Genomic DNA, 15,240 nt, shown 5'->3' on the forward strand with positions numbered 1-15,240 from the left:
CTTTGGGGAAATGAACAAAAACATAAAAAGGCAATTAGAAAACAAAACAAAAACAGTGTTTTCACAATTTTGAAAAGTCCCACACAATAACACTGAAACTATATTGCTTTTAAGAGAATTATAAACAACTGGATTTTAACTTGTACATAAAACCTGTAGGATAAGTAGATTTAAGATAATGTAAAAGGAGGAACACTGTAACACTTACTCGTAGCACAATTACATAGTACAATAACATAGGCATTGATTCACATTTTTAAGTAAACCCACGTAGTTTTTTCCTGGGCAGGTTTCCGTTATCAATAATTAACTGCATTTTTGCGCACAACTGAGGTGTATCCATGTGATCATTGACAACACTGACTCTCAGACTTTACTCATCTGGAAACTGGTTGAAGACTTTTCCAGAGTCATGATTCACACATAACACTTTTTGTGAAAATTATCTCTGAGATTGTCCATGTTTTGTCTTGTTTATACATTTTAAAAGTAAGTAAAGTGTCTAGAGTAGCCATCTGCCCTACAGTATATAGGATGGATTTCTAACATAATACATCCCCCTTTCTTCAGATTTACATAATACTGACTATGTGTGAATACAATAAAAGGTGTTTCAGTTTTTTTTTAATTACTACTAGAATAAAGCATTTCTTACAGACATAGTACAATAAATCATAATAGTGCAAAGGACTAAGTATTTTGAAAACCCCTTTCTTCTGTACATGCAGATGACCAGTAGATATAAAATATCTATAAAAACAGTGCAAATAATATGTACATCTGCCAATGTACACAAAGACCTATTGGAGCAAGCCAGGGTAAATATCTCTTTTCCATAAAAAAACAAGTGCAATATATTGCCTCTTTCAGAACAAGTCTAAAGCAAATACTTGCCTTCTGAGAAGAATTAATGCAACATCATAATGCTTTTTCCATTATCTGACTAAAATGCAAAAGCAGAGCTCTCTCCTGAATACTGACAGACATGTGGAATGCAGGGGTGGAAGTACAGGCTAGCAATAGCTAATTTAATTATTACAACACTCATACATTAGCTGTAAGGCAAGGGGGAACCCCTTCATGAATGTAATGAGCAAATGTTAATCGAATAGTTGCAAGATAAATTGTGTAATATGGTGGGTATCATTAACAAACGGCATTATTTTTTCGCAGTGTGAATGATGTAAGGGAAATGGATCTCCTCGGTTTTTCATTTATGAAATAAATATGAACATCAATCACTCTGTGTGTGTGTGTGTGCACATGCCTTGAAGCTGCTATTGGAGCTGCTATCAGATCTGAACAGTGTCTTACCATGCTGTGTTAGTGAAGGGAAACATGCCATTTTTAATGCTGAGATTCAGAGCTTGATTTTAATTCTCTTCACAGATAACTAAAATGATACTGTGTTTTATGTTTCAGTTTTTACATTTGAACAAATTAATCTTTAAAGTGCTCCTAATATTTATCATTTTATTTTAGAAGGGATATTAGTTAACCACAAGCCAGGCTTTTACTGTTAATGGCACATTTACAGAGCCAACATGTGAATGAATCTTGGCCCTATACTCTGCTCCACACTACACAGATCAACGGCGATTTATTACTAGTACCCATCAAAGTACATTATTCATCGTGCATCAATTACAATATCCTATGAAACTGATGATGGGGTCTTTCCAAGTCTTTTAATTACATTTAATTTATTTAATTGAATACGAGTCTCTTTAACTTCTAAACAGCATACGCAAGTTTGCTTGGTAAGCAGAGATCATTCCTGTGCGAATCTAACCCACAGTAGGAGCATCTCTGTCCATGTGATTCCTGACACAGTCTCTATGCTCACTCTGGGTGAGAGACACAGCAACGTGAAAAGCGAGAATGGGATCCAATGAAACCTGACACATGTCTGAGTATGGACGGAGGGGTTAATGCATGGGTGAATCACATCATTTCTAACATTTCACTACAGCTAAGAGATCATCCAACAGCTGTCTGCTCTTGGATTTAGGCACTGAACAGGCCATCCTATTTTGAGGGCTCTCTATTAAACAGATCCACTTGGAATAATGAAATCGTTTGAATGTTCCGAGGTATATATCTAGAGCTTAAAATATGTGACTACCTTCATTGCACACCTTACATGCCATGGGCAATAGCAACAACATAAGGTTTTATACCTCAGGACCTTCACTGACTTCAACAACAGTACAAGGTTTACAGAGCAAAGATTCCTTCCCCTCAAACAGGAGCCCATGTCTAAACCAATTCTGAATGTGTTTTGGCCATGAACTCTGATATACTTGTGCTTTTTAGAAAAAAAAAATCCATGTGATATCAAAATCCATCAGAGTTCAGGTTCAGAATTATTAAACCGAATGGGCTGCGTGGACTATCTGTCTGCACGAAAAGCATTGAGAATGAGGGCCTAGGTATGGTCTCTCCAGGCTCCAGGGATCACCAGTTGAAGAGAGAGTTCTGCCCCAGTGTCATGAAGTAGATCTGGCTGCTGCCCCCCGACTGCACTGAAGCAAAAAAGACCTTTCGCACAGAGAGAGAGAAAACACAAGTGATGTAAGCAGTGTAACCCTCATGCACACGTGCAGCAAATCTACCTTCAGAGATTGACCCCAAAATACATGCCAATCATTCATACTGATGAGGAGTACTTAAATAGCACCTTAGACAATAAATCCCGGGGGACGTGCAAGGTTGAATTTACTAAGCATCTCTAAATCAGATTTATAGTGGTAATTCCCTTGTTGTGTGTATGGATCACCTGACTTAACACTTTATCTGTGGTTGTTTTTCAAATACAGAAAAGGTATGACTTCTTTTCAACCAATATTCGACATATAAATAATATACAGATTGAATTACAATTTTAAGTACCATAGTGAAAAAATTTTTAAATTGGGAACAGCCCTAGGGGCCCACAATCGGTTATCCCAAAACAAACTGCAATCAACATCTGGCACAAGGTCATGCAGTCTAATGGCATTGTAAAACAATGTCCTTGATGATACAACAACTGATCATGAGGTGTGAAAAGGGGGCAAGTAACATCCCTACCTTGTCATTTCGCTCACACAGAAACTTCAGCTTCTGGGCCTTCTTGTGCATGAACACTCCCTCCAGGTTGCCCGTTTCGGCCGATCGCAACTCAATGGCTTTATCTCCCCAACCCATGACCTGGTTGGACTGAAGGTAGGCTGTGGAAAGCACAGCAGAGACGAGAGCTTCTAAATATACAAGCTTTTAGGCCATGTTAAGCCGTTCTTCGGAGATGCCTTTGCAAAGCAACACGAAATGCATTTTTAAAAAAATCAATAGGGCTGTTTTCTGAGTCTTTTTCATAGGATGCGCTCCAAGCTGACGTTTTATTTACACTCTGGCTAAAAGCAAAATGGCATCTTCGAGACAATTCCCAATGGAGAAGCTTCTCTCTGATTAATGACCTGGTCAGTGGACCCAACACAATGAGTCTCGCAGAACATCTTATTTTTAGACCCCGTGTCCCGAATCTGTCAAGAAGAGTTGGATTTCGTTCGGCTCTTTGTTTTCACACCCAGTTTGTTTCTGTTTGCATCCAGTGATCCATTTACAAGAAATAAAGGGTAATCTCTTAATTGCCCCACAATTTAAAGTGAAACCAACAACAGATCCTTACAGCTCATCCAAGAAGAGTTATATATGCAACCAATGATCCTGGTTTATTCAACTTTAAATGGCATCGCTCACATAACAGATGCTCTAATCTAGAGGGACCCTAACAGCTTACAATTTACACGGTCCATTTACACAGCCGGATATTTTCGAAGCAATTTATGTTACGTATTTTGCCCAAGGATATCAAAGCGGCATCCCGCCGACAACCTGCCCCCTTCCCTAACCCCTTCAGCATGCTGCTGCCTGAGCCGCTACAACATTCCAAGGGCAGACTGATCTCCGCAGAGGACTGCTGCTGTTGTGTAAGTGAGATGCTACAGCTGGTGGAGATACACACCTACGGAGGCGGGCATCTCGCCCCACTGCAGCACGGTCTCCTTGGTGATGCGCCCGTAGGTGTCGATGTAGACCCCCTCGTCCTCGTAGCAGACCAGGACCTCCATGCCGTTGGTGTTGGGCAGGATGATGATGGCGTGGGGCCGGATAAGTCCCTGGATCTGAGACACCAAAAAAAAGAACCCCCACCCCTATGAGAAGACATCTTGCATACAGCAGTACTTGTGGCTTCTCACACCATTCTGCTGATCAGAGGCCCAGGTCTTCTGACAAGTCAATTTTGGTTTGGTTGGAACTAAAATATGAAACAGTCTTCATTAACTCAGGTTGATTAGCAGTAGGGGGCAGATCCATTGAACTGAATCCCAACTGACAAGTTAAATCACCAGGATTTTCTCTCAATGGACTGCTGTACAGCACAGAGAGCCAGAGATTCTGGGTTTTAATTCATGCTTAAATCTCTATTAATTATCGTACACTGTCATGGCTCAGTTCCCGTGGCTGCCGATTCATTTGCCGGGCGACGCCAGAACCAGAAGGAGGAAAGAGAGATCGTCTCCCTTCCTGTTCCAGTGAGGTGATGAGAGGAGCAATCACACAGCTCAGTGCGTTCCGCTGAGAGGTGCTCCAGCGCCACACGGACGACACACAGCCCTCCAGTTCAGAAAGTAGCGATGAGCGCAAAGCCACTTTCGAGCCAACAAGTTGTGTGGAGGCGTTCCTCCTGTAACCAGCTGCGTGAAATCAAGACGACACTCCTCAGAACTGTCTGACACAGTCTGGGGCTCTCTTCTTGCACCCTTTGGGGCAGAGTATTTCTGCCAGTTTGCTGCCAAAAATTTTTCCATCTCCGTAAAAGCTTCATTTCTTATTCCATGAAATGAACTAACACACAGATGAAAAATTCTGTATTAGCTCACAGGACCCACCCACACACACACACACACACACACACACACACACACACACACACACACACACACACACACACACCCACCCACACACACACACATACACACACACACACACACCGCACGCTGGGTGCATCCTGCAAACACCAAGCCCCCATGTTAAACACGCACATTGGTGCGAGTCCCACCAGGATCCCTGTACTTGCCCGGCCTGGAGGTCCCTTTGCGCACACCACTCCATCCTCTCCTCCCTGCGCCGCCACAATCCTTAACATCAGCACGGGCATCCAGAGCCGGAGCGCAATCTTAATGCGCTGCCGCGGGATTCTCATCGGCGCACAGCAGCAGGGGAACGTGGGAGAAAGCGAGAGTGTGCGCGTCTGACGGCGAGAGAGGCTTCTGGAGTGGGAGAGAGCGAGCGAGCGAGCGAGTGAGTGAGTGATGAGGAAAGTGTCGGAATCTGATGCGGGGCGAACCGGCGTTGATCTGAACGAGTATTACGGTGCATGTGTAGAGCTCTCTGAAATGTATATTTATAAGGACGGGGGAAAAAAGAAAAACGGAGCAGGGAGCAGGTCACTGAAACGGGCGCATGGTCTGTGAGCGCCACTGAGACTGCAGGGAGGTATTTTTAGCGCGTTCTGGTGAAAAGTAGCACACGTGGATAGAGGCGCGGGCTGGGGGAGGCAGCCAACTGCAGCTATCTGGGACAGACACCTCACTGGAAGTCGTGGGACCGGGACTCTGAGGGGAGCATCAGAGCCGCTGGGACGAGGCCGCTTTTTTCGGCAGCAGGGCCTGCTTTTTTTCGGCGCTTCGGCCGCGCTCCTCCGCGCTGCTCCCGCGGCTGGCTCGTGCCTCGCGGCAGTGGTGTGTGGGCGTGTGCCTCTCTCTCCTCGGCAGCGCTCGGTCTCAGCTCCCTGCTGTGGACTGACACAGAATCGCCGGCGCCTCGCCGTGTCCCCGAGTAACACTTCCCGCTCTCGGGGGAAGAGCGCGCGGACGGCGGGGCCAGATGGCACGGCCGCGCACACGCGGACAGACTGACGGCGGGATCCCGCTGAGGGACGTGGCCCTGTCAGACTGCATTCGTCCGCTTCTGTTTACCTCTCTTAAACTAATCAGCGCTCTCGGCTTAAAGATCGCCATACACGTTTGCTGCCCCGCTCATTTTCTCACAGTAATTACTCCGGCGTCGTGCGAGACGCAAACGCGGAGAAAAGCGGGATGCGTTTCAGCACATTGAGTGCTCCCTTGGGGAGAGCTAACACGCGCAGATCCCCTTAGCCCTGGAGATAAACGGCGTGTGTGGCGTCACAAAGGACTAGATATATGAGCTGATTTCCCTCGCTCTATTATGACAAACACCCTCTCCACAGGTTTCCACAGATGAGCTTGATTGGGTTTCATTTACCCCCGTATCATGAGATCTGGCTCTTAAAACACATCTACGTGCTAAATGCTGCGAGCCCGCCGCTCCTGGTAAACAGCACCTGCCCACGGGGATGGAGTACAAAAGTTCACTCGGAAAGCTGTGCTGCGTGGGCGGTGCGCAGCCGCATAGCGGAGCCCGCTGATCCGATGGGCGGGCGGGGGCGGGGGGTGGGGGGAGGAGGCGGGACTCACGTGTGTCGGCAGGTAGAGGTCGTAGGGCGTCCCCGAGTCCACGTCGATGGCGTGGAAGCCCGACATGGAGCCGTAGATGACTTTCAGCCTCTGTCCGTCCTCCACGGTCAGGTCCACGGACATGGGTCTCTGAGGGAGCGAGGTGAAGGACTGCAGGGAGAGGAGAGAGCAGGGAGACCCAACTTTACATTCACTGCAACGTCACACAGGGGCCACAGCATTAGTGTATACATTATAGTACGATATGTCATGGAAAGGTATTATTTCTCCTTCTCAGTCGGGAAAGACTCCTTGGTAATGTACAGAGAACAGAATGAGATCGAATATGAGGATAGCAGAAAATGTGTCAAAACTGGAACGAGCCCCTCAAGATATTTAAAGAACTAGGACGCTTTGCAAGGTGACCTTATTAAGATCAAAAATCCATTTTTTTTTACCATCGTAGTGTACTGTATTTTCAAAGGCATGTCCACAATATGAATTGTAACTGTAGGAAAGGAGGCATGTATCTACTTTCTTTAATGGAGCATCAATATTGAGTCATTTGACAGGGATTTTTTTTTGCTTTGTTTGGGTCTTTAAACACAGCCCTCACCTTGAAAGCCATAAACTTGTGGTATGGTTTGGGAGCCCAGGCATACACCTCCACTGCGTTCTTCAGGGCGATGACGAGGAACTTGATCTTTTCATATCGCACTGAAAAGACAGAGGGGTAAAACGAAGACTTCAACAAAAGTGAGACTGAGAAAAAACACTACTAATGAAGAAACAAGGAACCACCACGGTTTTACTGGAAACAGTTCCAACATTTATGTTGCGTTCTGAAATGCCTATTTGACCTTTGAGGTCTGCATTGAGGCTACCCTTCCTCCCTGCTTTTGGGTCAGGTTGGAACTGCTCTGCCTCTCTTATTTGACCAGTAAAAAAGCTCAAAGTTGAAGATGTTTTCAACCTCTTTTGAGACTGGTTTAACTCAACATTACTGAAATTTATCACAAACTAGAATGCCGCAATGACCAGTTTTACGGCCAGCTTTAATACTGTGTGGAGTGTCATATTATCTTTGGAGTGGTGCTCATTGATTATTTTTATCTGTGGGCAAACAGAACTGGCCATAGATAAAAATCACATAAGGGGAAAACAGGAGGCCCGAGGGTGTGATGATGCTATGGCAGCTCTGAAAATGGCAATTACTGCCAGCAAGATTCCTGGAATTTACTTTTATTATGCTAACAAATAACCCTGAAATGCCTGACAAAAGGTGGGGAACAGAAGGTGGTATTTGTTGTGTGAAAGAGGAGGAGGCTTTGGTATTCATTCGATTTGGGTCTCTCTCTCTCTCCCGACCTCTGGAAGAGTTAAAGGAGGCTCTGCTGTGCTCAGCACTACACACACTGAAAACACGTCAGTGTCACTGTTCCTGCTCCTTATCTCCCAGACAGAGCAGCTCTGCTGTCCTGATCTGCGAGGGTGGAGGAATGGACAAGGAAATGATTCATCGACTAAAATCCTCATCTACCCTTTCAATAATAAACCTGCACTCAGAACCTCCATGCTTAATAACACGGCCTACTCACTGATTCCATTTTTGTCATGTCATGCATCATCATCTCTTCTGTTTTTTTTTTTTAGTTCTGATGATGTATTTTGGTTATTTTTTGCCTTTATTTCAATGATTAAAGTATGTGTGATAGAATATATGCTTACAGCAGTCAGTGCAACCCATAATTTAAAGACTGCTTTAAATATTGCTTTTAAATGTGACCGTAAAGTGTGATATTTCAGGAGACGTTGCTGTCATTTCCATAAACAGGAAATGCAGTATCTGCATACTGAGGGTTATTATCACGATTACTTCTCTTTCTATGCGAGCAGGACCCACCGACTTTGTAATGCACACAGCCCTCCAGGTCCCCTACAGATGTCCAGCCTTGTCTCTTCTCCACTTCTGGATCATTCCGCAAGATCTTGTTCCGGAGCCAGGACAGGTAGTACAGCCTTAGCTTGTTCTTCTTACCTGAGATGTCACGTTTAACACAGACATCAACAATCACAGTTCACAATGGGAAGAGCAGATACGACCGGCTGCTTGGGTGAACTTGGATTTTGTGTTGGAAATGTCAGTTCGTCTGAAACATCCACACTGCACTAATTTTGTTCAATCTTTTTACATGATCTGGAGTAATGGGTACCCATACATTCATTCTCCTGTTCTTATCTGGGTATGTAGTGCTCATTCTTTCTTGTTCTTACCTAAGTCAAGCAGTGTACACTGTCTCTTACCTGAAATAAGCAGTGGTCATTTTCTTCTGTTCCTACCTGAGATAGTAATGAGAACGTTAAGTCCCTCCAGGACATCCATCTGTTGGAAACGTCTCCTGCTGATGAGAGAGTAGACCTTGCCCTGTCCACTGCGGTCCAGGAGCCACAGCCCATTCTCCGTGCCCACTAGCAGGTTCACACCTAGGGTCAGAGGTCAAACTAAGCATCAGGACTGATATTTAACCATCTAACCAACCATTACTGTTATGTCCCATAAAGGGTCAGGGGTCAAAGTTCACCCTAAGAATTGAGATTGAAATCTAAGCCACAGACATTTTATTAACTGAACAGATACTATATTCACCTCAAGGTGGTTAACATTGAAAATTCTGTCTGCCACTGTTTGAAGTCTTGTGATTTGCTGCCTCACTATGACTATTCATGTAGGGGTGTTGTGACGCAGAAAGCTAATACAGCAACACAGCCAGCATTGGAACCTCCTACCGCCAACCAGAAACTTAATAGAACGTCTGTGTCTAACCATACATTGCTCAAGCTTCCTCACTGAGTCAGTCATAGGTCAAAGGTTACCCTCACCAGTAGGACTGATACACAACCATCCTTTACTTCATTACACCACACTGGCACAATGCTAATGACAATTCAACTGTCTATGAAATGAAACAAATCCTTTCAAGTGAGGCATGAGTAAAACTTTATTCACACATAATTCGCACAGAGCCTGGCTCCTGGTTAATGAATTCTCTAATAGCAGTACGCACCCCACAGACCAGCACACAGAATCTCAGCGTTGAACTTCTTCTTGTACTTGCGGATCTCTGGAGTGTCGCTCTGGGGCCGGATGTTGGTGGGGTTGACGTTCACCACAGATCCCTTCCTGTGGTTCTCTCTCCTGAAAGGCTCTGACTTACAGCTTGCTGCAAAGGCACAGGAGAGGAGATACCCTTCTATTCCACTGTCAGAGACCTTGAGGACGCCACTCAGAAAGAATAGGCAGGCAGACAAAGTGCTCAATGCGCTATGAGATATGCCACAAGGTAGGCAGATGTAGATGGGGCGCATTGATAAGGATGGACTTTGTTCTCTTTGTGGCAAACGGGTTTACAGTGTACAGTGTAAACTGTGTTGCATACAGAATTCAGGGGACAGTATAGAATCTACAGAGAGAGGGCTGCAGGATGCAGGCCATACTTTACAATGCGCAGTGTGAAGTGTGCAGTGTGCAGTATGAGGACTGCAGGGTACAGTGTGCAGTTTAAAGCATGCAGTGTACACTGTAAAGTACACAGAGTGCAGAGTTAAGTGTGCAGCGTGCAGTGTTAAGTGAATAGTGTGCAGTGTAATGTGTGCCGTGTGACGGCTGCAGAGTACTCACTTGGGCTGTTGCCCACTGGGCTAAGTGGAGGAGAGATCTGTAGCAGGCGTGGGTCGATGAAGTGCGTGAAGGAGGACGAGGAGGAAGAAGAGCTGCTCTTTCCAGGCTGACCATTTACAGGCTTCTGCAGAGATAAACAGGTATAATGATGAACGGAATATATGAAGAAAGGCTTGTTCCAAGTCATGGATCAGTGTATTCATATTCACACTCAGCCACAAGTAACCTGGGAGTGATTCAGCACCTGTAATATCAGAACATCAGCATCCTCTAGTGGACAAAAATAAAGCATGCATTTCAGCGTGGAATTAATAAAACAAATGCAACTACTTTCTAAATCAAAACTTTCCGACTGCTTCAAATTGTTGTTCTCAGAAACATTTTAATGTCTCTTAAAAACTAGGTCTATTGGAGGACTGGGATTATTAAACAAATGAGTGGTCACAAATTAACTGTGTATACATTTTGCCAAGTTCTTATAGCGACCAAGAGCTAAGAAATAATGTGGAATGATGGTCAGTTTGAGGCACGTGCAGGTTCAAGCCATAAACACTGCATTGTGAAGACATCCACTTCAAAATCAATCAAGGGCTTCTATGAAAAGGGGTTATGGAGGGAGACCTCCCATGCAAAAAGAAAGAAAGCAATATTAAAAAGAATTGATTTAAAAACTCCACCACATTGTGGACATATATTCTGTGGCGTGGCTGAGAACTCACGTCCACTTGATGGGTGTGGCCAGGGGGGGACTGGGGGTACTGGGCCTCGCGGGGGAGCCGTCCTGGTGCCTTGTGAGGGGGGCTCTTCTGTAGGAGATCAGGGAGAAGGTAATTCTGATTGAATTCTGATCCTATCGGCCTTGGTAGGGGGCTGCGCTTAAGGTCTGCTACACTCTGCTAAGACAAGAAAACACACAGCACAGCCTGAGTTACTGAGGGGCCTCCGCTGTACACATTCTCACAGTCACATTCTAACAGCAATGCAAGGCCTGGTCTCTGGAGTGGCATTTCTTAAAGCCCTCGGTGCTGCAACAGGACTTGCCTTTGTTTTTCTTTCTATGACAGAATGTCTCAGCTGACAGCCAGGCCTCTTTGTAACAGTCTGAGTCCCACAGATGTCACGGATTTGCTTGCAAATGGCACTCGGTACAGAGGTGAGAGCTCTGCGGGGCGCGAGCATAAGTCTGACTGCTCTGCGGGACATTAGCATGCGCGAGGGGGCCCTCTAGTGTTTGCAATGCAAAGAGGCAGAGCGGGTTTCCGCCTCGCTTCAAGTGGCAGTCTGCTTTAATGGGACTGATAAAGAGCGCAGGGCCATCTGCACAGCGCACGGTGTGTGAACGGGAGCCCGTGTCCAGGGGAGAGCCTCTACCTGCTGCTGGTTCAGATTGCAGTGGGGCTGTAGGACGATCCCGTCTGGGGCCGTTCTGAAGAACTTCCCTTTTGCGTTGTTTGCAGTCCTGGACAACAGTAGCAGAGTAGTCAGAGAAGACAGGGGAGGAAGGTTCTTTCCCACTAACTGTTCATAGCTACTCTACCACTATGACTCTTGTTTCTGTCTGGAAGAGGGCTGCAAGGTCATAGGTAGGCCTAAATAACTTTTACTTACTTACTTACAGCATTACAGGCATCACAATCAGATTTCCATTTTGTTTCTCATCAAATGACAATTTCCAGATATTGGGTCAAGTTACCAATTTAGTAAATCATTTTATGTTAAAACCAAGTCCCATTTCTGACATAATGCAGTCATTTCTTGGGATACCATCTGTTTTGATTCAAGTGCACGTAGGGCTTTGTCTCCCAAAGCTATAATTAAACATGACTATCTGTTTGGAGATTGAAATGTATTTTAAGTCAAGAAAATAATAATAATAAAGACAAAACCCAAAGAAAGTGGGCTACACATAACAAGGTTTTATCTTGTCCCAACAACAGAGTGACCTTCATATTAGTTTCATCACTGTGCAGTCTTGTTAAGGCCCTGTATGACAGTGATTGTACACATGTAACAAAATGTAAGCAGAAAGGTGGCTTCTGCTAAGTCCTTCAAGTGTCAAGTCAAAAGAGTCAAAAGAGCGGAACTCACCGGCTCTTCTCATCGTCATCGCTGCTCCCCACCTCATCGCTGGAGGAGGAGTACTCCGTTGCCTTAGGAAACGGACTGACATTCGCCTTGGGCCCGGAGCAAAGGCCGAAGCCCTGGGAAATTCATTCAAGGAAGCTCACGTTACACAACATGCGTTTACCACTAAGTAGCTCCGTATAACATCACTGGGGTTATAGGTTTATTTATTGTTACAGAACTTGAAATAGAAGCTGACAAGCAATGAGAACAACCCTCGTATCATTTCATAGGTCAGCCCAGGACTAGACCCCGAGATGCTGCCGTGTCTTCTTCTCCCAGAGGAATGGAAGGAATTTCACCAGCAGCCTCTAAACTGCCTTTATTTCTTGGAATCACAACCCCTTGACCTCGGCTGAAAGGCCTATTCATGACAACACACATTATTTAGTCTTATGGTTCGGCTAGAGTTCCAACTAAAAGCGCATTCCGCCGTCTTTATGAAAACACAACAGGAGAACCAGCTCTGCTTATGAAACATGTTATTGAGAGCTTTGATTGTTATCATCATCGCATGTTAAACTTAGGTGAATGTATATAAAACGTAAGAATCGAGAAACGACTCTAGCAAATATTGATGAATGTGTACTTAAAAAGGTGTCCTTCAAGTGCAGCTATGTAGACTAGTGTTTTATCAAACTTTGAAAACAAGCTATTTATTATCCATTGTAACATTTGAAACATTTCAGATATGTGTATACTAAGGCAAGTCTCCACAATGACTTCAATGAGAAGCCACAGATGTCCAGAGACCAAGGCCCTTGTTAAACCTAAATTTTAATCCATGACCAATCAAAAAAAGAACTCCCACTATAGGGCAATTTTCTACACATATGTGATATCAGAGACTGAGGGAATGTATGAAACTCATCTCTGAGAAGGACAGAGGACTAAAGCTAGAACATACTTGGTACTGTGGTGGAGATACTGGATAGTGGTCCTGGGGCTTTTTGTACTGCTGGTTTCGGCTGTGCAGAAGCGGGCTCTCGATCCTGGTAAATCCTGAAGGGGAACACCAAAGAGAACTCTGATACCCCTGAACATCTTGCAGACACCTAAATACCAAAATCAAAAGCAAATCCTACTCTGTGTAGGACTACAAAAGGTGATCCCATGTCTAAGGGAAGCAAGCTGTTTGTCTCTAAGCCGCAGAACAGTGATTCAGGGTGACTAACAAGTTGCCTTCTAAAACCAAGTTTACTCAGAGTCTGTTTCAGACATTTAGCAGATCCAGCACACTTATGTTCGGTGGGACACTGGTGATTGACAGATAATGTCAAAAACACTTAAACAATAAAGAGTGACAAAAAGATACGCCATGCCAGGTGCAACTGAGCGCATTTCAAAGGGAAGCCACACAGCTTAGGAGGATTCTCCACCGACTGAAAAAAATAAAAGCATCCCTCTGAAGAAGACAGCAGCGCAAGCTGGGCTAAAGGCAAAAGCAACTTCAACTATTTTCAGATCTCACTCTGCTACACCCATTAATTGTAGCGTATTCCCACACCCATTCCACCGCAGGGCCCGTCTCTCGCCCATATGCCTTCACACACTCCCACACGCCCGCACACACAGCGCTTTCAGCTGACAAACGCTGGTCTGATCAAATCTGTAGAAGGCCAGCCTCTGCCTCTCTCATCAACAGCTCATAATCCTTATTTAAGGTACTAGCTCACAGAAGTTAACAGTTTCTAAGCAGCTGGAATGCATACACATGGGTGTGAATTTGAGAAAGAGTGAAGACGTCTTAATGAATGGCTACAGCATATTTAAATTTGTGAATAAAGGTATCATACAGTTAAAAAGTATATCTTAAAAATCGAGTGACCTATAAAAATCTTTAATTGCTTGCTATGCACCCCTGAAGTGCATTTCAGAACACCATTAGAACATAGCAGTGGAATTTGAAACTTGACGTGACAGTTATTTTCAACCACAACGGCTGTGCGGTTCCATACATTGGGTGTGTACAAAGATTTAAAACCACCACATTTATACAACTGCACAACACATTTTCCGTGTTTGAAAACAACTGACAATACGTTTTGACCCCACCCAGAGATAGTCTAAGAGATGCTTGCAAGGGGGAGAGAGAAGAGGAGGAGGTGCGGGGAGAGGAAAAAGCACAGAGCCCTGGTCTGCAATGAACACAAACCTGACTGGGTGCTGCTGGTGGAACTGCTGTGTGAGGAGGTTGACTTCCCCCCCTTTTCCACTGGAGACTGAGGAAACCCACTGGAGACAAGCAGGAAAATGACACGAAAATAAGACCTTAGTGAACTAATGACTAATGACAAATCTGGTGGAAAAGTGTGGAAATACATACACGCACCTGGTATAAAAAAATGAACCTCACTCGTAATTATTACTCTCAATTGCACATTTGCAAGACAATACCATATATTGTGGTGCATACAGTAAAAACGTCTTAACAACCCATACTGAAATGTAATGAGACAATTTCCTGAGATGGAAACTGTTTATATACAGAGGACAGAAAGATGGACACACCTTGACGCCGTTCTGTGGTGACTCAGGAGATCTTTACAGTAAAATTTTGATGTTGTACGCTCCGGAACCTTGAGAAAGACATTTCAAAGTTGTGAGAAAATTGCAAACACCTCGGAGCCGTTGTTTTTTAAGCAAAAGTTTTCAAGGGGGACTGTTTCTGAAAACATATCTTTTCTGAAGATACATGAGCTGCGCAATGGTGATGGCAAGCTAATTATAAAGTGATTTATGTCTTTAAACTACAGGGCTCGAAGTTAATTTTTTAAATATCTCTTTATTCCTGTGGATTTTGAGCTAATTATTAATGTAGCACAAAGAGGGGCTGACACTCGTTTTAGAGAAGATGTCCAAGGATACAAAGAGCTGGAGGGAGAGACCTTTTCCTCAAAGCAAAAGGAGTGAGTG

The 15,240-nt window shown here is 44.5% G+C and overlaps 1 protein-coding gene across 1 annotated transcript in view; it reads right to left on the reverse strand.

Moving 5' to 3' along the window:
- Positions 1-68: 68 nt before the first annotated feature.
- si:zfos-2326c3.2 (mitogen-activated protein kinase kinase kinase kinase 4) overlaps positions 69-15,240 on the reverse strand; it is a 46,633-nt gene continuing 31,461 nt past the window's right edge. The window contains exons 18-32 of the mRNA XM_036547575.1: positions 14,836-14,903; positions 14,480-14,559; positions 13,232-13,326; positions 12,289-12,401; positions 11,572-11,659; positions 10,920-11,096; positions 10,201-10,324; positions 9,587-9,742; positions 8,862-9,005; positions 8,425-8,559; positions 7,138-7,238; positions 6,543-6,692; positions 4,007-4,166; positions 3,073-3,212; positions 69-2,541 (exon numbers count right to left, since the gene is read on the reverse strand). Coding sequence (XP_036403468.1) covers positions 2,458-2,541; positions 3,073-3,212; positions 4,007-4,166; positions 6,543-6,692; positions 7,138-7,238; positions 8,425-8,559; positions 8,862-9,005; positions 9,587-9,742; positions 10,201-10,324; positions 10,920-11,096; positions 11,572-11,659; positions 12,289-12,401; positions 13,232-13,326; positions 14,480-14,559; positions 14,836-14,903 — 1,815 coding nt within the window. The 3' untranslated portion in view covers positions 69-2,457. The remainder of the gene's footprint in view (positions 2,542-3,072; positions 3,213-4,006; positions 4,167-6,542; positions 6,693-7,137; positions 7,239-8,424; positions 8,560-8,861; positions 9,006-9,586; positions 9,743-10,200; positions 10,325-10,919; positions 11,097-11,571; positions 11,660-12,288; positions 12,402-13,231; positions 13,327-14,479; positions 14,560-14,835; positions 14,904-15,240) is intronic.

This window comes from Megalops cyprinoides, chromosome 16, assembly GCF_013368585.1.
Source record: "Megalops cyprinoides isolate fMegCyp1 chromosome 16, fMegCyp1.pri, whole genome shotgun sequence".
Lineage (NCBI taxonomy): Eukaryota > Metazoa > Chordata > Actinopteri > Elopiformes > Megalopidae > Megalops > Megalops cyprinoides.